Genomic DNA, 22,906 nt, shown 5'->3' on the forward strand with positions numbered 1-22,906 from the left:
TTGTTTCAAGTACAATTCTCTGTTGAAGACGTATGTCTTGGCAATGGTCGTTTCGCTATTTAAGCGAATCAGATAACAGTGGTAGACGTCAGCAACAACATCAGTTGCAGGAATTGTCCTCGCTCAGTGAAATACCACGACCTTACAGAAGACAGGCTTCAAGTGGAAGTAATTCCAACTACAGTCTGATGTGTGTGGTGTTGGAGGACTCATTTTAGTCCTCTTTCCCTTCCCGTCCCTTTTCTTATAAGGAAATGATGGGAAGGGGAGGTGGATTTGATGAATGAGATGCATAGGAAGGTTAATTATTCTCTTTTTATGCGTCTCCTTCGTCGATTGAAGGTAGGCAACGCATCTGTAATTGTGAATGTATATGGGCAGCGGTCGCTTCGCCATTTCAGCGAATTTATGTGGCCGCTTCCTCGTCTTCCACCTTGTAATATAAATAAATTTCTAAATTCTCAACGCGATTATATTTTCACTTATATAAAAAGTATAAAAAAAGACTTGATAAAATTTACAATTAACATTTCAGAAGAACTGATCCAATTGAAAGAAGAAATAGCGACATTATCAAAAAGGAACAGCGAACTTGAGGCACAATTGAGATGTAACGACCAACTGACTACAGGCGTTACTACTACGGTAATATAACTGTTGCCCGTGACTTTGTCCATGTGGAATAAAAATAATTAGTAGCCTATATGTTCTAACAAACTATGTTCTACATCTGTGCTAAATATCATCGAGATCTGTTTAGATGTTATGGAGATATTTTGTAACAAACATCCATCCATCCATCTAAACTTTCACATCTGTATATATAAAAGAAAGTCGTGTTAGTTACACTATTTATAACTCAAGATCGGTCGAACTGATTTAGCTGAAAATTGATGGGGAGGTAGCTTAGAACTAGGAGACGGACATAGGAACTTTTTTATCTTGTGTGCTTTTTTTTATTCCGCGCAGACGGAGTCGCGGGTAAAAGCTAGTTTATAATATTAGTAAGAATATAAAGATTACTATTGGTCACCCATTGGTTTAATTCAACTATAATTAATAATAATTATTTTTTTTTTATAAAAATTAGATTTATACACTTTTTCTCAGCATTAACTTTAACTGTGTCAAATTTCGTGCAATATCCTCTAAAAAAGGTACAAGATTTTCGAAACACGTATTAATATTAATGATTACTAAGATTTTTTTTTATATTTCAGGATTCCAGTACTCCACAAGATTTGCCAACTCGGCTGAGAGAGTTGGAACTGTTAGTTGCGTCTTTGAACACTGAGAAAGATGAATTACTTAAAGATAAGACTGATGCATTTGAAAAATTGAGATTGCAGGTAAAAATAAATATTATAATAATTAAAAAAAAAAACTTTATTAGTCTATGTGTTCTTTCAGACTATGTTTTACATATGTGACAAATTTCATCAAGATCCGTTGAGCCATTCCGGGGATACCTTAAAACAAACATCCATCCATCCCAACATTCGCATTTATAATATTAGTAAGAAGTAAGATTATTACATTAAAAATCTCTTTAAATATTATAAAAGCTGAGTACTAGTCGTCGTCCGCGACTCCGTCCTAACGTAATTAAAAAAAAAACTTATTTAGTAGTCTATGGTTTTCATCAAGATCCATACAAACAAATATCCATACATCCATCCATTTATCTTAACATTCGCATTTATAATATTAGTACTTTAAAAATTATAAAAGCTGAGTACTAGTTGTAGTCCGTGACTCCGTCCGCACGGTATTAAAAAAAACTTATTTAGTAGCTTATATTTTACATCTGTGCCAAATTTCATCGAGATCCATTGAGTCGTTCCGGAGATACAAACAAACATCCATACATCAATCCATACAAACATTCACATTTATAATATTAGTAATATTGTTGCCTGTTTATGTATTAAAGTAATTATTTTCTTTGTACAAAGGACAAGGAGTTAAAAGACGCGTTGTCTCAATGCAAGCTCGCAATGGCGGAGTACAACGAGGTGTCGGAGAGGCTCTCGGAACTCAGGCAACAGAAGCAGAAGCTGTCGCGACAGGTTAGCTTCACTATTTCAACTAGTTGTTGCCCTATTTTGTTTAGCTTTGAAAAAAAAAACTTAAATATTGTTTTTTCTACTAATCTCGTTATATATTTGATGTTATTAACTATAGTTGAACCTGGTTAAACGAGAAATATGTTAAGATCTCTTGGATTCTCGCTCATCCAGGTTCGTTTATACCGAATTTCAATCAAAATCTTTCTGTTTAATTAAAACGGATGAATTTCAAAAGATATATAACTAGCTTTTGACCGCGATTCCGTTAGTGCGGTATTAAAAAATTAAGTAGTCGTTGTGTTCTTCCAGACTATTATATATATATATGTATCAAATTTCATGGAGAACCGTTTTTAACATCCATCCATCCAAAGTTTTGTATTTATAATCTAGTAATTTTATAGTTTTTTTTTATATTTTTTATGTCTACTATAATATAATAAAGGTTCGTGATAAAGAAGAGGAGTTGGAAGTAGCGATGCAGAAGATAGACGCGCTGCGACAGGATATACGTCGTAGTGATAAAGGTCGCAGGGAACTGGAGGCAAGGCTGGATACTGCCGTCGCTGAGGCTACTAAGGTATCTTCTTTATTCTTTGTGCTCCATCATCTTCTAGAATGATAGATGATATATAGGCTTTTGCGGAAGCCTTACTTGGTTGAATTTGTGACGATTTAACTGAATTACTCAATATCTAAAGCAGTGATTGTCAAACTTATTTTCTTTTACCGCCCCCTTTGAAAATCAATTATATTTCAGAGCCCCCTATTTTTATTCAGCCCTAAAACTTAAAAACCACAATTTCATTACTTTAATTAATTTCAATGCCCCCTATTTTTTCGGCCCCTTATCGCCCCCTCCTAGGTTTCAAACGCCCCCAAGGGGCTGTCGCCCACTTTGGGAAACACTGATCTAAAGTATAGACGTTAGAAAGTTTTTAAGATTTCTCGGACATCCCTGTACATCTATGAGAAATAATAATTTTGGAGCATATTGTATATTGGAAACGAAAGTCTTAGATAATAAAAATTGTGATTTGTTAGAAAGCGAGGGAAGATTGTGTCATAACAAGCGATTTTGTACTTTATGTGTATGTGATAGGAGCGCAAGTTGCGTGAGGAGACGCTGAGGTCGCAGCGTGAGGGAATGGCCGCCGCCACCGGACCAGCGGCTGATGTTGCCAGGTTACAGGCAGATGTTGAGGCGTTAGAGGTACTATTTATTATTATATAATTATGACATTTTTGTTATATTCACAGACGGCATCTAAAAGTATCAAGGGTTGCCAGTGAGCAAAAATTTGCTAACATTTGAAATTCATCTATGTTGCAACACTGAGCAATTAATTTGCAACTTATGGTTGAATTCTCTTAGTAATTGAACTGTTCAAGCTTATTATTTATATTGTGTAATATTTTTATGGAATTTCGAAATTATGAAAATGGCAACATTAAACTGTGCAGCAGCTAACTCATTGGTCAAAATCATCATCATCATCTCCCTGGCCTTTTCCCACTCACGTGGGATCGACACAAGATTTTATAAACCTTAAAGTTTTGGTTTAATTTTTTACAGCCGGCCGTCTGCCTGTCACCAACCATACATGAGAGGAATATCTTAATATTAAATATAATATAAATTATATAATTTAAAATTACTTCAAAAAATACAGAAAAAATAAAAATTAATAAGAAAACATTACATAGTAAAATCACAATATACTTTTATCATCTCTATATTCTTATGTATTAAATACGTTGGTGTTAAATCCAGCTGCAGTACAAGGAGTCGTTGGCGCAGCAACAGGCGCGGTACAACGCGGAGCTGACTGCTCTCAGAGAACAGCTGCAGGAGGGAGACGCCGTCAGGAACGTGCTCAATAGAGAGGTCAGCTCAATTTATATTGGACATGTTACTTTGAGAGGTTTTTGTTTAAGGGGGGTTAGTAATTATAATTTTTTTCAGAAACATCCTTTTTTATTATTATTTTTTTTTGTAAGGTGGCAGAATAATAAGTTGACTAATTAATTAAGAAACGGCTTAACTCACGTTTGATCTTCGCCCTGAAGATGGACCCCCGATGGGTCCGAAACTAGTCGGTGCCGTCACCGGAAGATCAAACGTGAGTTAAGCCGTTTCTTAATTAATTAATTATGATCATAACGAAAGAATAAGTTGACATCTAAGTTTGTCATTCAAATAGTGTCTTTTATTGTCCACAGAGTGTCATGCAGTCAGTTTTTATTTTTTGCTTTTTATTTAACATATTATATTATTCCTTTCTTTTTTTCTTGAAATAGAATGAAATAACAGTACTTTATGTGTCAACAGCTACAAACATCAAAAGAAAAGTTGGAGAGTCGCAGGCTGGAGCAGTTATCTGATAGCGAGGACAAGCAGATGCTTATCAACGACAATAGGAAGCTGGCTAAAGATCTAGATGCTGTAAGTAATTTAGTCTAAACTTGAATATAAACAATCTAATGATAAGACCTTTCAACACTTCATCAATTTTTTATGTATATTACTAGCAGTAGCGCGCGACTCCGTCTGCGCGGAATTAAAAAAAACATAATAAGTAATTTAAGTGTTCTTCCAGACTATGATCTGCATCTATACCAAATTTCATCTAGATCCGTTGAGTCGTTCCGGAGATACCTTCTAACGAACATCCATACATCCATCCAAACATTCGCATTTATAATATTAGTAAGAAATAGATTTTGAATTTATATTCAATCGACTTTAATAGTGTAGTTAAAAAGTTAATGCCACTATCACAGTCCATTAATGGGTAAGATTATTGTAGATTTGTCTCTCAAATATATAAAACTAGCTTTTACCCGCGACTCCGTCCGCGCGGAATAAAAAAAAATGCACACAAGATAAAAAAGTTCCTATGTCCGTCTCCTAGTTCTAAGCTGCCTCCCCATTAATTTTCAGCTAAATCAGTTCGACCGATCTTGAGTTATAAATAGTGTAACTAACACGACTTTCTGACTATATATATATAGATATACTCGTAGATTAACCTCTTGAATAATGTATTCACAGATGGCTGAGAACGGCAGAAGATGGCAGACGGAGAGGAGACAAATGGAGATGGAGTTGGAAGAGTTACGAGCGAAGAGAGATACAATGCAGCATTGGGAGACACAGGTGACATAATATATTTAGTTAATTTATATCTATACATACTAGCTGTCGCCCACGACTCCGTCTGCGTGGAATAAAAAAAACTTAGTAGCTTATGTGTTTTTTCATACTATGTTCTACATCTGTGACAAATTTCATCAAGATCCGTTCAGTCGTTCCAGAGATAACTTCTAATATAAACATCTTTCCATCCATCCATACATTCGTATTTATAATACATAGTAAAATATATATAGATATTAAAAAAAATCTTTTCTAATAAGATTTTATACACTAATTGTAGCAAATGATCCTTAATTTTTCTTATATTAAACCTTACCCTAAGGGCTTCTTATTAATGAATTACTCTGAGTGATAAAGTAACATTTAAATATTTAATTTCAGATAGCTGATATAATTCGTTGGGTTGCGGACGAAAAGGAAGCCCGAGGCTACCTTCAGGCTCTCGCCACCAAGATGACTGAGGAATTGGATTATCTCAAACATGGTAACAAATAATTTGCTGGTACTTAAATATCTATTCTACGGGTCTAGATTTTAGACTTCAATTATTATAGTTTTTATGTAATTGTTGAACAGCTAGTTCAGGTCGGTCTGGTATCGTACCGCCGTCGTCTCCTCCAGCAGTGGGCGGTGCTGGAGGTGTGGGGGGCGGGGCTGGGGGAGGATGGCGCAACAGACGCTCGCAGAAGCTGGACAAGATGGAGATCCTCACGCTGCAGTCGTCGCTGCACTCAGAGATACAGGCGAAGCAGGCGGTGGGCGAGGAGCTCAGCAGGACCAGGGCGGAACTGCTCGCCAGTCAGAGGTGAGGATACCAGTCTCTTGGTGACATGTGATGGTCACTACAGGTTTAATGATCGAATTGATTGTTGGTACTTCTAGCAGGATTTTTTCATAAATTAAATGATGATGTAAATGAGGTGATGTGAGATTGTTTGGTTGTGATGAAAAAAGCAATCATCACTAATTTGACTTAGCGTATAAATGTGAACATGAACATCTTATCTGGAGGTATACTTGCAATTTCTAGTTGTTTTATTCCAGCAATAATCAATGTAGTTTTTTTTTTTTAACAAATAAGCAAACGCTTGCGAGAATTCAATTTAGCATTAGTTAAACATTGGCAGATTTTCCTGCCTTTAATCGACAGAGTATACACGGAAAGAGGACTTTTCCTATGTGTCCCCTCCACCGTAAAGAGTTACTTTGAGCTAACGTATCAGGGAGCTGATGGAGACACGTCAACGTCTGGATACGTTGGCACACGACATGAAGCGCAAGGAGCAGCACATCCGCGACATGCAGGCCAAGCTGGACACTCCTGTGCAGCCTGGCAACTCATGTGAGTATACCACACCTACCACACCTACCACATCTACCATACTAGTGGACTTGATTGATACATTTGTTTACGTTTTTTTGACTAGCGATCGCTCGTGATTTTGTTCGCGTATAATAAAAAAAAATAGCCTATAACATGCCCGCATACATCAGCTACATTCCAATCAAAGTACCGTCAAAATAAGTCCAGCTGTTCCGGATTTAACCCGGAACATATGCTGCCTTACGGATTGACATTTTTTTTATAAGTTTTTTTCCATGTTTACAATGATGAAGAACACACGTTTACATGGGAAAATTTATTCTTGAAAGACCATATAAATACTTGACACATGACTGACGTACACTTTCATAAAACTAAAACAGCCAGTGCACATCTCAGCGTCTAAGCAGATTATACTACTCCAACACGCCCCCTTTAATCTGCATTATCTACGAGCCCTAAACCTTTTACACAAAGTAAATGTTTGGATATAGCTATCATTAAATCGGTTGACAGATGCCTTAAGGTTATATATTTTTCCTTCATAACACTACGTACAGGACGTACACTACGTTTAGGAAATTCAGCCAAACAAATCGCACCTCTAATGTCAACATGCATCACCACTTTAGCAAGTTCATCCAAACCTACATCAGCTAATTAGCTATTCAAATATATACTCTCTTTCATATATATTCTGCCAGGCTCATGTATTCAGCTTCCTCACATATTCAGCTTCCATCGACGATGTAGCTACCGATTTCTTTATTAAGACATATAGCGACATCCTACAACATCACAGTTGTCAGGCTTCAAAACAATATCAAAATTATTATTTTTAGTTAGACTTTGAACTTCTGACGAAATAGCTTCAATCCAACCTTCGCGTTCGTCACCCGATAAAGCTTCATCTATAGATATTTCTATAGCTCCAGCAAAATGTTCATTTTCATGAAGCCTTTCACTGTCTTCTTGATCATATTGCGTTGTTGTATTTTCTGTCATTTCATTTTGATTAACTTCTTGACTGGTTTCTCTAACATTATATAACTTCTTAGGCCTTCCACGTTGACCTCTTTGTATTTTCGGTCTTCCAGGCATTCTTTTTAGTATAATCTGATTTGTTCCACCAGTTGCATTTTCACTTGCATCGCCATTATCATTGTTATCATTTATATTATTTTCATGATCAATTTCAATATCATCACATATCGTCTCTTTATTGAATACTATATCAACGATCGATTCATCACTTGATTTCTTATCCTTTTCGATAATCTCATTTCCATCTACATTGCTTTCTTTACTTCCGCAAATTTCATTGATTTTGGTAATATGATTTTCTTGGAATTTCACGTCTCGTGCAATAACAACTTTATGTTCATCTGGTATCCATATTCGATATCCTTTAGAAGTTCGTGGGTATCCCACCATTATGCCTTCTCGAGCACGCGCGACAAACTTATCTTTATTAGGCGTCTTGTCTAAAACAAAACATTTAGAACCAAAACATCGCATGTACTCAATATTAGCTGGTTCTCCATACCACTTGTTATACGGCGTGTCACCATTAAAAGTATTAGTCGGACAGCGATTTCTAATATGGCAGGCAGTTGCCACAGCTTCAGCCCAAAAACAACTAGACAGTCCCGAAGATAACAACATGCATCTCGCCATCTCTGTGAGAGTACGATTCATACGCTCACTTACAGAATTCATTTGAGGTGTATGTGCAACCGTCAAACGACGTTGAATTCCTTCTGTACTTAGAAAGACATCGAATTCTTTGTTGCAGTATTCGCCACCGTTGTCAGACTGAAGAGCTTTAATTTTCATACCAGACTGTTTTTCAACAAAAGTTTTATATGTTTTAAACGCGTTCAATACTTCACTTTTCTTACTGAGCAAGTACACTTCACACCAACGTGTACTGTCATCTATAAAAGTAACGAAGTACTTTGCTCCACCGAGAGATTCGGTTCTCATTGGTCCAACCACGTCCGAATGGACAATCATTAATTTAGTATTACATGGGCCTCTCGTCTTCAAGAACGGTAGTGTAGTCATTTTTCCCTTCGTACATGTTTCACAGTCATATAATACATTCATGTCCTCTGTCTTAACATCAAATCCGTAAGTATTCAGTAATTTCATAAGATCTCGTGCATTTAAATGACCCATACGCTCATGCCACAAACGTACATCCACATTCATAGCAACTAACGCGTCATTCATTCTATTTTTCACTTCTCTCACTCTGTATAAGTTACCCACACGATCAGCTGTCATTTTAATAATGCCTTTGTAGTCAGTGACATAAGCAACATCACGTTTAAAAAGAACATTATGACCATTTTCAGTAATTTTGGCAACTGAAATTAAATTACTTCTTAAATTGGGAACGTACAAAGTATCGCGAAGCAGAATTTGACGTTTGTCTCGATCATTTGAAGCTACGAAATTTATATCACCCTTACCTTTGACATCTGTCGACAGATTACTAGCTAAGTTTAATTTTGCAGTATACGGAAAAACCCCTTTACCAAAAATTTCAGGATCTTTGCAGAGATGAGATGTGCACCCACTATCTAAAATAAAAGAATTGCGTATTAAATTATTTGGTAAACCATTACAATTAAACGTTTCATAATTGTTTTGTTCTACAGTTACACATCCTATCTCATAATTTTTCTTCTTTACTTTGCAATCACTAGCTTTATGACCATAATTATGACATTTGTAACATTTGTACTTGAATATACCACCGGAATTAGATACAGTATTGACGTTCTTGAATGACTTATGTCTTGTCCCATTTCTCTTAGCATACATAGCTCCTTGTATTTCAATAGTATTACTACTCTGTCGCCTCGAGCTATCCTCTTCCAAAATTTTTATTTTTAATATATCCACCGTAGGTAAATCGTCGCGGGATTCCATTGCGCATCTAAAGTTATCATAACTTGCTGGTAAACTATATAACAATAATATTGATAACAAATCTTGATGTATTTCGATTCCAATATCATTCAGTTTATCTACAGCGTCCATGAATTTTGAAATGTGTTCACGCACATCCTCGCCCTCTTGCATACGATGTAATGTTAACTGTTTCAATAAAATTGCTTTACGTGCAGGTCCTTTCGATGCATAATATATAGACTCGAGTTTCAACCACACCTCTCGTGAAGTCATGCACCCTCTTACGTGCTTTAACTCACTCGGACTAATTGACAAAATCAGATCTGCCTTCGCTTTTTCATCTGCAGCTAACCAATCATCTAATAATTTTTCATTACCTGGTGTTGAACACGGTCTCACATTTTTCCCACTTACGTATTGCCAACCTTCCGTCTTCGTTAACAATGCTTGAACTTGTATTTTCCACGTTTCATAATTCTCTTTATCCAGTAACTCTATTCGCACTGATTGAGCCGTCATTATGAAAACGTTTTATATTATTTGCCCATAACCTGATAATACTGCGTTTCTGGGCCCATAACCTGATGAAGAACACACGTTTACATGGGAAAATTTATTCTTGAAAGACCATATAAATACTTGACACATGACTGACGTACACTTTCATAAAACTAAAACAACCAGTGCACATCTCAGCGTCTAAGCAGATTATACTACTCCAACATACAATACACTCCAATTTTATTATTTGTATATAGTCTGTATTTCTATTAAGGTAAGTTTTAATAGATTAAAATTAATTTTATGCTTGCTTAAAGTATAACCATATACTTTTTAATCGAATATTGTCATAAACTAGTCAAAGTGCATTGCATCCTTTTGTTTAAAATAAGATCATAATTATAGATATAAAAACGATGACATTCTCAGATTAGTGTAAATATGTAAAGCTGTTTTAATCCCTTATCATTTAGACCAGTGATTGTCAAACTTATTTCTTTCACCGCCCCCTTTGACTTTTTTGGCCTCTTATCGTCCCCTTCTAGGTTTCAAACGCCTCCAAGGCGGCGTTATCGCCCCCAAGGCGGCGTTATCGCCCCCAAGGGGGCGTTATCGCCCACTTTGGGAAACACTGATTTAAACCCTTTAACACGTTAAATGCTGGCAACGAGCAAACGATCACCTGAATTCGCCGAAAAAGCGAGGGTAACGTTGCCCATAGACATACGCAAATGCAGATGCATTGCCTACATTTAATCAATGGAGAAGGGGACGCACAGAAAGAGTATATTTCCCCTTCCTACGCGTCCCCTCCTCCGCCAAATCCACTTTCCCTTCACAATCTTTTCTAATTAGAAAAGAATGTGAAGGGAAAGAGGACTAAAATTAGGCCTCCGGTACCACACTCATCAGACGGTACGCGGAATTACTTCCACTTGAGGCCTGTCTTCTGTGTGGTCGTGGTATTTCACCAGGTGAAGCCAATTCGTGCAACAGATGTTGTTGTTGCTTACGTCTACCATTGTTAATTAATTATTATGTCTCATGAAAGTGTAAACAATTTGAGTACCTTAAGATTGTGGATTATCATAGCATTTGCTTTGGGCTTGCTTGAAAGCATGAGTGTCAATTAATTGTTAGTTATTTGATGGAATCAATCAAGTTCACTTGTATTGTTATTGCTTCCGGGCTACAATTTTGCTTTTAAATTTAGTAGCGTATTATATAAATATTATTTAATATATTTATTATTATTTATTATATATATAAGTTTCAGCACATCCTGTATAACAGAAGTATTATGTTTATTTAGTGCACCTTTTCTTTTTGTTTTCGTTACATGTTCCGCACAATCCCACCCCAATCAATACACGCAAATAATATAACGTCAAATGTACGTATCCGTGACGTCACACGCTCGCCCCCCGACGTCAAATGGATTTTTGGGCTCCCCCCACAAAGGGCAACGTCGACCGCGTCGAAAAAAACGAAAATAATTGCCGGGGATTATATTTATAATCTGTATTCTGTTCACAATTGGTGGCTTTATGGACTCTATGGTCGATTTTGTGAATCTGTATTTTTAATCTGTGAATTTTTAAATTGGAACTGTGATTTCGATAACGCGCCATTTCAAAAATGGAACACTTTGTTTTTACGTTTCCGTATTTATTGTTTTTAATTTTTAACCGCGAACTGCATTTATGTGAATGTAACTGTATTAATGTGGCATTTATTTTACGTCGCGTGGATTTTCTGTATTTATTTATGTTGTTTTTTTTTCTTTATTACTTCTATGTTGTGCTTTGTATGACAGTTCGTGTTTGGTTCAGGCCGTATATACCATTGTTTTTGGGCGTTACCTCGTGTATATGGGGTGTTGCAGTTTTATTATATCATCATATGTATGATTTTAAATGAATGTTAATTTTCATTTGGTGCTATGAATCCATCGATGATTTTTAAACAATTTAATTTAAAAAATAATATTGGATGTAATATTCCAAAATAAAAAAAAAACTTCTAGTCCTTAAATCGAAATCTAGTCTGATACGAATATTGCCAAAGATTTTTTTCTCATTTATATTATTTTTTTGTTTTTACAATACGCCTTCCAATCGAACTAGTCATATAAGTTTTTTTTTTTATTTTAAAGATGACATTTTGTGTCATTGCAAATTTATGAATTCGAGATACGTCTATCATTTTTAAGTCTTAATAAAATTTGATTTATTTATTGACGTAAATACAGTGCAGTACGGTTTTTTAAATATAACTATAGAACTAAAGCACAACGTGGAAGTATTTTTTTTAACTTGATCAGTTTTAGTGAATCTCGGTGCATTTTATTGTTTCTGTTAAGAGAATCTTTTGTAATTTTTCGACACTACAGCCTTCATTATTAATTTTTCAAATGTAAAGTGAAAGTAAAAGAGTATGTTTTTTTTGCTATCAAAAAGAAACAAAATTGCACTCACAGATGTTTGAAAACGAATTTACCAGAGATGAAAAATTAAAAAAAAAAAAAATTAGTGTTGGAACTTTTTGCTTTAATTCTCTTACAAACAGTTTTATTTTTTACATCTATTCTTTAACACTCCGTTTCCGTCTTAAGTCACTACACTATACAATTTTTTTTGGTATTAAAAAATGAAAAAAATCTTAATTTTTTTTTACTTACATAAGGCAGGTAGTGTCGGAAATAATATTTTATTTTTCTTATATACTGTTTGTGTTTTTTTTAAGTTTACATTTACTATGCATTTACATCGAGTTTTTTTTGTTTTTTTTTTACGATATCCACGCGCACTGCATGTGTATAAATAAGATAATGGGAACTTATATGTTTAGTATATTGTTCTTGTATATAATATGATATTAAAGTTGTAATGCTTTGTTATATGTAGTTTGTTTTATTCTACCGAAAAAATGTATGCTGTAATAGTTACTTATAGACGTATTTGTATAAAAATCTGCGTTAAAAAAATCCCGAACAAAGTAGATATCTGTCTACCACATTCAATGATAACTAAGGGACTGATTATTTATTCAATTCTGAGTGGAGCATTAGTTATTTTAGCGGGTCTTAACATGGGACCTATTATTTAGTAACTACTAGAATAGAGTACAGTAGAAAGGTTTAGGGTTCGTTCATAAATTACTAAACATTACGAGGATGTGGGACTAAAATGAAATATCGCGTGTATTTTTTTAAATTAATAATAACATTTAGAAAAATTCAATATTACTATATAGTAAATAATACACGTAATTTTTGGAGGGTAGTCTGAAAGTTGTTTTAAACCTTTGACTATTGGACGAACCCTTAATCTTTGGGCATTGTATGGCTATTGGCGTTTAATGTAAAATGAACTTAATGTACGGTGCATTAAAGTGCAAAGTTGTTGCAAGCAGCGAGGCAAGGATCTGCCAAATCTTCGACGTATTGGAGCGGCAAAGAAGAGAATGGTTCGTTGTTTTATAGTCTAAGAGTTTGTCTATAATAATGTCTTATTAGAGGTAGATTTTGTTTGTGTATGTTTACCCCCTTTTGTGTATTACAGTGTCTGTTGTTAATATGTGATAGTTAGTTAAATTTGTATTATATATTGGTGGATCGGAATTAAAGATTTTTTTTTGAAAAAAAAAATATAGAAAACTTTAAGGCTAATTCTGCAATTTTCTTTTTATATTAATAATGTTTGTGTATATTTAATTCTGTTCTCCAGTATACTTTATCGTTCACTCTTAAAACATTCAAGTCATTCACTAGGTATCATTCACACAATTTGAAAAATCAATTTTTTTTAACAACAGAAATTGTATTAATATAAAGCTCTAATAAATTTCTTACCTTTGTGCGGAGTTTATGATTTTTTTTATGTTTTTGTTGGAATTCATTTTGTAAATACGAGCAAGTGTAAAGAATAAAAAAAATATATTTGAAACGTAATATAAAATCGCTGTTTTTTGAGTCTAGAATTTTTTTTTTCTATTTTATCCATATGATAAGTTTGTTACATTTAACAATTATACTTTTTTTACTTTTTACTAATATTATAAATGCTAATGTTTGGATGGAAGTATCTCCAGAACGGCTTCATGGATCTCACTAAAATATGCCTTAAGCTACTATTTTTTTTTTAATCCTTGGATTGAAACTTTGAGACTCGAGCGACAGCTAGTTATAAAAAATGCTATGCTGCATCTCTAAGACATGAGTGAAGCAAAATTATGTTTTCTAATCTAGTTTACGTCACAAGTAACTATATTTCAAAAATGTAAATATCTATTTTATATTTGTCTTTGTGTATGTTACTTAATTTGTTTATAGTTTTCAGTCAAATATTTGAAGCTAAAAAGAAAAAAAAATAGTGTTGCACTTTTATAATTTTTTTTAGTATAACGTTTACTAAAATATAGTTTTAATTAATTTTTAATTTATCTATTTTACTTATTCTTTAATTTCTGAAAAAAATAACTAAAGACTCATAAAACAGTGATTTGGGTAATTTTTTTTTGCAATTACTCCAATATTTGATACACTTTTTTCCATTTAAATCGCTTCGCTTTTTGCTTAAGCTTTTTGCGGTGGCATGTATGTGACATTGAACACTATAAAAATATTATTTTATATCTTTTAATAAAAGATATAGTAATTTAAGATTCCACGATTATTTCTACCGCAAAATTATTACAAGACAAATTTTTTTTTCGGGAATTATAAAAAAAAAACTCGATTTTGTCAACTAAAAAGAAATAGGAAAAAAGTTGATTTTTGTTTCAAAAAAATACGCTTACTCAAAAATAGTACAATGCCATACAAAAGTTGTTGAATATTTTTTTTTTCACCCCACCCGCATATGTCCATTACATAACCACTAGATAACGTGCTAAGCGATATGTTTTTTTTTCTTTAACACTTGTTTGTATACGCATAGTTATTTTGACTAATATTTTTTTTCACAATTGTATAGTTTTATTCCTACAGTTTTTGTAAACCCTTTCTATTATAGTACGGCCAATGCTCACCATTCACACGTTATTTTGTGTTATTTAAATAGTCTATAGTTATTTATATTTTTATAGTCAATAACATTGTATGGAGTAATTTATTTCTACATGATTTTCTGACTTAAATTCCTACACCATAAGATACGACTCGATTCTTTTTTATTTTACACATAGAGTTAGTTTTGTAGTTTTCATAGGGTTCTGACACAATATTAGGTAGTCAATTAATTTTGCCAAGTTTGAATATCTTTGGCATTAAATTTCAATACTACACTTTTTTATGAATAATGAATATGTAACAAAATTATTAGAAAATAGATGTGAATAATTTCAACAGAATCATCTAATATATAAAATTCTCGTGTCACAGTTTTCGTTCCCGTACTCCTCCGAAACGGCTTGACCGATTCTCATGAAATTTTGTGAGCATATTCAGTAGGTCTGAGAATCGGCCAACATCTATTTTTCATTTTTTTTTTAACTGCGCGCGGACGGAGTCGCGGGCGACTGCTAGTATCATATAACTTTATAATTTCCGTAAACTATGTAGCATCTAGGATAAACACAGGTCGTATATTATGTAAATATTTACTTTATGTGTTATAACACTGGTATTGTGTGAATGGTGGCTTAGTGTATATCGTCTTTTGTATATGTCCAGTGCATGTACGTAGTTGGAGAAATTTTTGTTCACTAAATACGTTCCATTATAATATATTTCGAGTGTAAAAGTGTTGTCTAATATGACGTAATTTTTAATAAAAAAAAAAAATTGTAACACTTTTGTACTCGTATATACTTGTCACCATATATATATTTTTTAGTGTTTCATTTTGTACCTTTTGTGAACGTGGTTTCGGTTGGGGATTGGTTTATGTGTTTTATTGTTTATCTTTATTTATTTTTTTTATTTTTAAATTGGTGTTGAAGTTAAATATGATGTTTTCAGTTTTGGACCGTCCACCATCTCAGATGAGTTATTTGGATCAGTTCCTAAAAGACGCACCTACAGAGAGGCATTACGACAATGTAGCCTCTATGAACAACGAACAGAAGGTCGGTATTTCAATGCATTTGATAATATAATACAGTGAAACCTGGTTAAGTGAGACATCAAGGGACCTGCAATGTCGTTTCACTTATAGAGGTATTCCACTTACCCAGTGTCTCAGATATACAGGTATAAATAAATATCTGTCTCATTTACAGAGGGTTCCATTAATAGAGGTGAGAATACAGGTTATTTCAGTTATACAGGTGCGATCATTAAATAAAATAACTTGTTATGTATGTAAATGTGATTCAATTTTATGTTTACTCTGAATTATTCTACAAAGAGTAGATTTTGGCACATTAAATTCGGCACAAACTTCTTCGCGTGTCTTCCCACTTTCATAAACGGATATTAATTTCAGTTTTTCACGTAATGATAACGATTGTAGCTTTCGTTTTGACATTTTTCAAATAAACATCTGTATGATAGTAAAGCGAAACTAAAACTGGAGGTAATTGAAGCTCAAAATTTGTACTTACGTACTTGGAATTACGTGTGGAATTTGTGGGTAGAATAAGAATGAGTAAACAAACAATGTTATCTCAGTTACAGAGGTTTATGCATATAAAATTTACTCGCTGTCTCAGTTATAGAGGTAACTATGATGATAAATCTAAAGAACAAATCCCAGATATAGAGGTTTACCTCGTCCCACTAACAGAGGTAATTCAGTGCCAAAGTGTTGGGACCTCAGCATGAGTTCCAGTTATGGAGGTTTCTCACTTATCCAGGTCCCACTTAACCAAGTTTCACTGTAATTTAATTCACATAATACTCAGTTATATTTGTTTGTTAACATTAGTAACTAATAAAATATATAATGCATTGTACATTTTAATATAAAAAAAACGTACAGAGCATGGTCACAAACTTTACTAATTTGATAACTGAAGCTTACGTTTTTTACAGTTTAAATAACAAAAATTAGGATAAAAAAAAATGGAAATACGTTTAAAAGTAAATAATTTTTCATGAAAAAACTGTAATATTTGTCTTTTATATTACGATTCTTTGTTGCTTTTTATGTTTTAACATTTTTGCTAAACTTTTTTTTTGTTTCCGTCCATGTTTTTTAAGCTATGTTTTAATCGCTTGCGCACAGATGTCGCCGCAATACCGTTACAGAAATGCTCAGCATTGTTGCAATGTTAAGGTATTTCCCCCTTTTTACTTTTTTTTATTTTAGTTTTTTTTTTCAATCCTTTCCAAAGCTTTTGCCAATCTATGTTTTTTAATTTAACCTTTTTATGTTTGGTGTTGGTTATTCAATGTTATTTTAATTTTGTAGTAATGCGAGTTTATTCAGAACATATAATATTTTGAAGCAAAACAAAGTAAGATCTAATTATGAAATGAAAAATGTATTTTACATTTCTATTGTTTGTAAAAAGTCATGTATAAATACTTGAAATTTTAAATTTTGACTATTGGATTGCTTTTTACCCAGTGCACTTTAAAAATAAAATAAAAAGTCTAATTTTGAAATGAATGTAGACAAGCTAGAGTAAGGGATCGCGATATTTTTTCGCTCATAGAGGTATTTCTCTAAACCGAGTATCTCGCACTCGGAGGTCGTCCGTCGCGACCGGACAATAATTCTCGCTTTTCCAATTTCAAATGTACTTAAAGAAATCTGTCTACAAATTTATAATAAACATTATATTAAAGTGTTTCTACAACGTATATCCAGATTGTGCAACAATTTCAGATGATGTACGGTTCACAGCAGTCGACCGCTCTGAGCGGGTCTGCGGAGTCGCCGGACGAGTTGGAGCAGCGCGCCGCTTCACCCGCATCCAGTAAGAGCTCGCCCAGTGAAATGTCCACGGTGAGTTGAACATCGGCTTTATATAGGATCACTTGTTTTTTTTTATAAATAAGACAAAGGTTCAGGAACATCGACCGCTATATATGGATAGGCTATGAGCCGTGGCATTTTGTGCTTATTTGATTTGATTGTGTTTGGTAACTGTGGTGTTGATTGGAACTAATGACAATGTCACATGTTACATTGTTTTATGTAATAACTATCTGTCGCCCGCGACTCCATTCGCCCGGGACTCCATTCGCCCGGTCTTAAAAATGCAATTAGTAACATATGTGTTCTTCCTGAATATGTTCTATATCTGCGTCAAATTTTAGCGACATTCCTGCTTCTTTTCTGGAGACACTTAAAAAAAAAACATCCATTCATCCAAACATTCGCATTTTATAATATTAGTAATTATTATAAAAATTTCTAGGGTACATCCTCTAAAATGTCTATGGTGTCTGTGATAGGGTATTTTTCTTTCTAATATTATTAATACAAAAGTTTTGTTACATGTTTGTTTAATTTTGCAGGATCCATCTCTGGGTCCAGGCGGCAAGCAGAAGATCCATCAGTTCCTTGTAAGAACATTCAGTAGTCCCACCAAATGCAATCACTGCACTTCGCTCATGGTGAGACTTTTGTCTATAGATTTATAGAAGATTCAAAGTTGACATGAAAGAGAAAGGAGTGAGATAACATTCAAAAGAGAAGTGTTGATCCGATCCTAATTAAATTAAATTAAATTCAGTCAAACCTGGATAAGTGAGAGTCATTGTTGCTCACGATGGACTACCTCCATAAGCGAGAAACTTTGGTTAGAGAAAAACATCTATACGTGTGACAAATTTCGTGTTCCTTGAACTTTTATTTATCCAGGTTTGACCGTATTTATCATACCAACGATTAAGACTATTTGCTTTGTTTGCGTCTACTCCTCCATCAAATCCTCTTCCCATCCTTTCCTTATAAGAAAAGGGTGGGAATGAAAAGAGGACTATTAGATCTCCGCAATGCACTCTCATGCGACTGTATGCGGAGTTAATTCCACTTGAAGGCCTGTCTTGGTTGTGTCTGTGTCTGTGGTCGTGTATAACAGGTATTGTTGCTGACGTCTATCACTGGTCGAATGTATTATATATTGTGTCCGTGTGTCAGATCGGTCTGACACGTCAAGGCGTGGTGTGCGAGACGTGCGGGCTGGCAGTGCACACGCGGTGCTGCTCCCGCGTGGCCGCGCGCTGCCCGCTGCCGCCGGAGCGCAGCCGCAGACCTCTCGGCATTGACCCCGCACGCGGACAGGGCACTGCTTACGAGGGATATGTTAAGGTAATCCGACTCGAAGGACCAATATTGATACCAGCGCAGGGACTGTTTAAGAGTTGTGCCCTTTTACCACATTTCTCTTTAATTATTTTTATACTAGCGACCCGCCCCGGCTTCGCACGGGTGCAATGCAAAATATACCTACTACAGAATAAATGCACAATTTATTTAAGGTACTTAAATGGATAAGGATTAATGCTGTATTGTTTAAAATCACTTCGTAAAAGAATAAAAATGGTTATGCTGGGTTATCCCTAAGAGATAGACATATACCATCGCGGACTTTTTTGTTGAACTTTTTAAGGTGAACAATACTGTAGTACATTATTTTGGTCTATCTCGTAGGGTTCAGCCAGCGTTTGCAATATAAGCGCAAAAAAACGTGCTTATTTACGACATCACATTAGAAACCTTTAAATTTATCAGTGTTTCTCTACTATATTATGCATTTATTATACATACAAACCTTCCTTAAGAATCACTCTATCTATTAAAAAAAACCGCGTCAAAATCCGTTGCGTAGTTTTAAAGATCTAAGCATACATACGGACATACAGCGAAAGCGACTTTGTTTTATACTATGTATTGATGTGCTGTGATTTTTTTATCTTGTATCTTTGTGGTAATAAATGATTTTTTTTTGTAATATTATAATATTATAGCAGTGATACTTTTTACTGTCTTGGGAAGGAAATCTTCGTAAGGTACCTTGTATTTTGAGGGAAAATATGGTTATGTGAGATTTCTATTTACTAAAACCCTCTCAGTGGAGAACCTTAAAGGCGACTGCTGACATCACACAGTCACAGGCAGTCACCAGGACCATAGCAATGGTACCTACTATGGCTAAAATAGCTGACAGGGACATTCATATATGAAGATCAAAGATTTTCAAAGTAGTTCTTATGGGAAAGACGGATCAAATTATATGTGGAGGAAACAAAGTTGAAGGTTACTATAACTAATAGTCCGTAGTTTTTTAAGTTAAAGGAAGATTTAGTATTGTATGTAACAGATAAACTCAAAAACTACCGGACAGATTTCAAAAAATATTTTACTATTAGAAAACTACACTAACTCTGAGTGACATAGGCTATTTTTATTACTAGTTTTTTTAGTAATTCGCTTACAAGTGACGGTTAAAAGTTTTTTTTTTTTTTACAAAATATTTACTTAAAAATATTTGTCATCAGGTACCAAAGCCGGGCGGAGTGAAGAAAGGTTGGATGCGACAATTTGTTGTCGTCTGCGATTTCAAACTATTCCTCTACGATATTTCACAAGACAGGTACTTTTATCTCTTGATTGATTTTATCTCTTGAATGAATTGTTTAAATGTTCAAAATAAATTATTACAGTTCACTAGCGCCCTCCTGTTAATGTCAAAAAATGTCACAAGATCTTGTTTGTACTTTAGCTGTCATGTCATTTTATATGACTAAGTAGATTTTTTATTTTGAAAGAACCAACTATGATAGCAGCGCCTCTCACCAATTTAAATGTCTTTTGATTACAGTTAAATTAATTTAGATTTAATACTTTTTCACTTCACTCAGAAACTTTAAAGATCGTCCTTAGTGTATACTAATATTATAAATGTGAATGTTTGGATGTATGGATGGATGTTTGTTTGAAGATATCTCCAAAACGGCTCAACGGATCTTGATGAAATTTGTCATAGATGTAGAATATAATCTGGAAGAACATATAGATTACTAGCTGTCGCCCGCGACTCCGTCCGCGCGCAGTTAAAAAAAAACCAAATGGGGGGGGGGGGGGGTTATGTAAAATAGATGTTGGCTGATTCTCAGACCTACTGAATATGCTCACAAAATTTCATGAGAATCGGTGAAGCCGTTTCGGAGGAGTTCAAGTTCGAATCCCGTGACACGAGAATTTTATATATAAGAATATTTTTTTTTTAACTCAGTGCAGACGGATTCGCGTGCGACTACTAGTATCGTATATAAATGAATGTAATATATTTTTGTATATATTTATAGAAACGCGTTACCATCAGTATGTGTGAGTCAAGTACTGGACATGAGGGACCCGGAGTTCAGTGTGACGTCAGTGAAGGACTCTGACGTCATACACGCCAGCAAACGAGACATACCCTGCATATTTAGGGTAACATCTCTGCTCTACATTATCTCTGCTAATTATATTACATTTTGATAGATAAGTTAATTAATTGACTAATAGTTTGCTCAAATATTCATAAGAAATCTTAGATTAATTGATTTCTTAGTTAATTAATATCAAATGCTTTTAATTGTGTTCCGTAAATTATGTTATGTGGGTTTCGTTTTTGATCCTACCCACGTCTTTGTTACTTTTTACATTTGTTACCCCCCCCCCTTACCTAATAATGTGACGTCACGTAATTTTTGTCACATTGGTGAAATTTGAAAAAAAAAACAGTAATCTGATTTTTTTTTTACATTATTAATTTACAATAGTAGATATAAAAAGTCGTATTTTGAAAAAAAAGTTGTCACAAAATTTGAGACCCCTCCCCCTTTTTATATGACCTCTTATGGGAAAAGTTATATATCACATTTTTTTACCAAACAGTATGACTATTGACAATGTTTTCAACAAGTTGTTCAACAATGTAAACCTACGTTTATCTTGCAACAGATATCAACATCACAACTAGAAGGTGGCAAGCGTTACCACACACTGATGCTGGCGGAGTCTGAGAGTGAGAAGACTAAATGGGTGGTAGCTTTGAGTGAACTTCATAGGATATTGAAGAGGAACAATCTACCTGACAAGTGTGTAAGTGTTGCTGGTTTTTTATATAACAGTGTTGCCAACAAGCAAACGATTTGTTTATAGTTAAAATAGTGATGGTAGTAATATTATGGCTAAATTAACTAATTTTAAGATCAATTATTATTATTAATTCTGACTTAGGTCAATAGAAGACAGAGTTAGAATTAGCAATGCTTTAAGTTCAAAATCAACCACTTTGGGAATCCCTTATCAAGACTATGTTCTACATTTGTGCCAAATTTTACCAAGATCCGTTCAGTCGTTCCGTCGTAAAATGGGCGATAACGCCCCCTTGGGGGCGTTTGAAACCTAGGAGGGGGCGATAAGAGGCCCAAAAAATGGGGGGCATTGAAATTAATTAAAGTAATGAAATTGTGGTTTTTAAGTTTTAGGGCTGAATATAAATTAGGGGGCTCTAAAATGTAATTGATTTTCAAAAGGGGCGGTGAAAGAAATAAGTTTGATAATCACTGGTCCAAACATTAGCATCTATATATATAAAAGAAAGTCGTGTTAGTTACACTATTTATAACTCAAGATAGGTCGAACTGATTTAGCTGAAAATTGATGAGGTGGTAGCTTAGAACTAGGAGACGGACATAGGAACTTTTTATCTTGTGTGCATTTTTTTTATTCCGCGTGAACGGAGTCGCGGGTAAAAGCTAGTTTATAATATAAGTAAGATATTGGTGTATGGTGCAGGTGTACTCGGCGTGCGTGTTGGGAGACGCGAGCGGTGCCCTGGTGCGCGGTGCTGCGTGCGCGTGCGTGTTGGAGCGCGGCCGTGTCTGTGTCGGCGGAGAGCCGGGACTGGCGCTGATAGACCTCGAGCGAGCTGAGCTGGTCCCGCGCAGAGCACACGCCCCCGTCGCCAGGATGAGATATGTACCTCATGAACAGCTCCTAGGTAACACTGTCATGTCTTCTCAACTACACTGCCTCGTAA

At 34.6% G+C, this 22,906-nt stretch overlaps 1 protein-coding gene across 1 annotated transcript in view; it reads left to right on the forward strand.

The window, feature by feature from the left end:
- LOC106712201 (serine/threonine-protein kinase Genghis Khan) overlaps positions 1-22,906 on the forward strand; it is a 47,398-nt gene that overhangs the window by 17,804 nt on the left and 6,688 nt on the right. The window contains exons 16-36 of the mRNA XM_045684623.1: positions 536-645; positions 1,221-1,349; positions 1,956-2,069; positions 2,515-2,649; positions 3,172-3,282; positions 3,844-3,957; positions 4,402-4,515; positions 5,125-5,229; positions 5,611-5,713; positions 5,806-6,034; positions 6,453-6,571; positions 13,391-13,444; positions 15,939-16,045; positions 17,146-17,196; positions 17,752-17,871; positions 18,387-18,485; positions 19,012-19,182; positions 20,373-20,467; positions 21,183-21,309; positions 21,823-21,963; positions 22,663-22,867. Of these exons, the coding sequence (XP_045540579.1) occupies positions 536-645; positions 1,221-1,349; positions 1,956-2,069; positions 2,515-2,649; positions 3,172-3,282; positions 3,844-3,957; positions 4,402-4,515; positions 5,125-5,229; positions 5,611-5,713; positions 5,806-6,034; positions 6,453-6,571; positions 13,391-13,444; positions 15,939-16,045; positions 17,146-17,196; positions 17,752-17,871; positions 18,387-18,485; positions 19,012-19,182; positions 20,373-20,467; positions 21,183-21,309; positions 21,823-21,963; positions 22,663-22,867 (2,553 nt within the window). The remainder of the gene's footprint in view (positions 1-535; positions 646-1,220; positions 1,350-1,955; positions 2,070-2,514; positions 2,650-3,171; positions 3,283-3,843; positions 3,958-4,401; positions 4,516-5,124; positions 5,230-5,610; positions 5,714-5,805; positions 6,035-6,452; positions 6,572-13,390; positions 13,445-15,938; positions 16,046-17,145; positions 17,197-17,751; positions 17,872-18,386; positions 18,486-19,011; positions 19,183-20,372; positions 20,468-21,182; positions 21,310-21,822; positions 21,964-22,662; positions 22,868-22,906) is intronic.

Source organism: Papilio machaon, chromosome 27 (assembly GCF_912999745.1).
Source record: "Papilio machaon chromosome 27, ilPapMach1.1, whole genome shotgun sequence".
Classification (NCBI taxonomy): Eukaryota; Metazoa; Arthropoda; class Insecta; order Lepidoptera; family Papilionidae; genus Papilio; species Papilio machaon.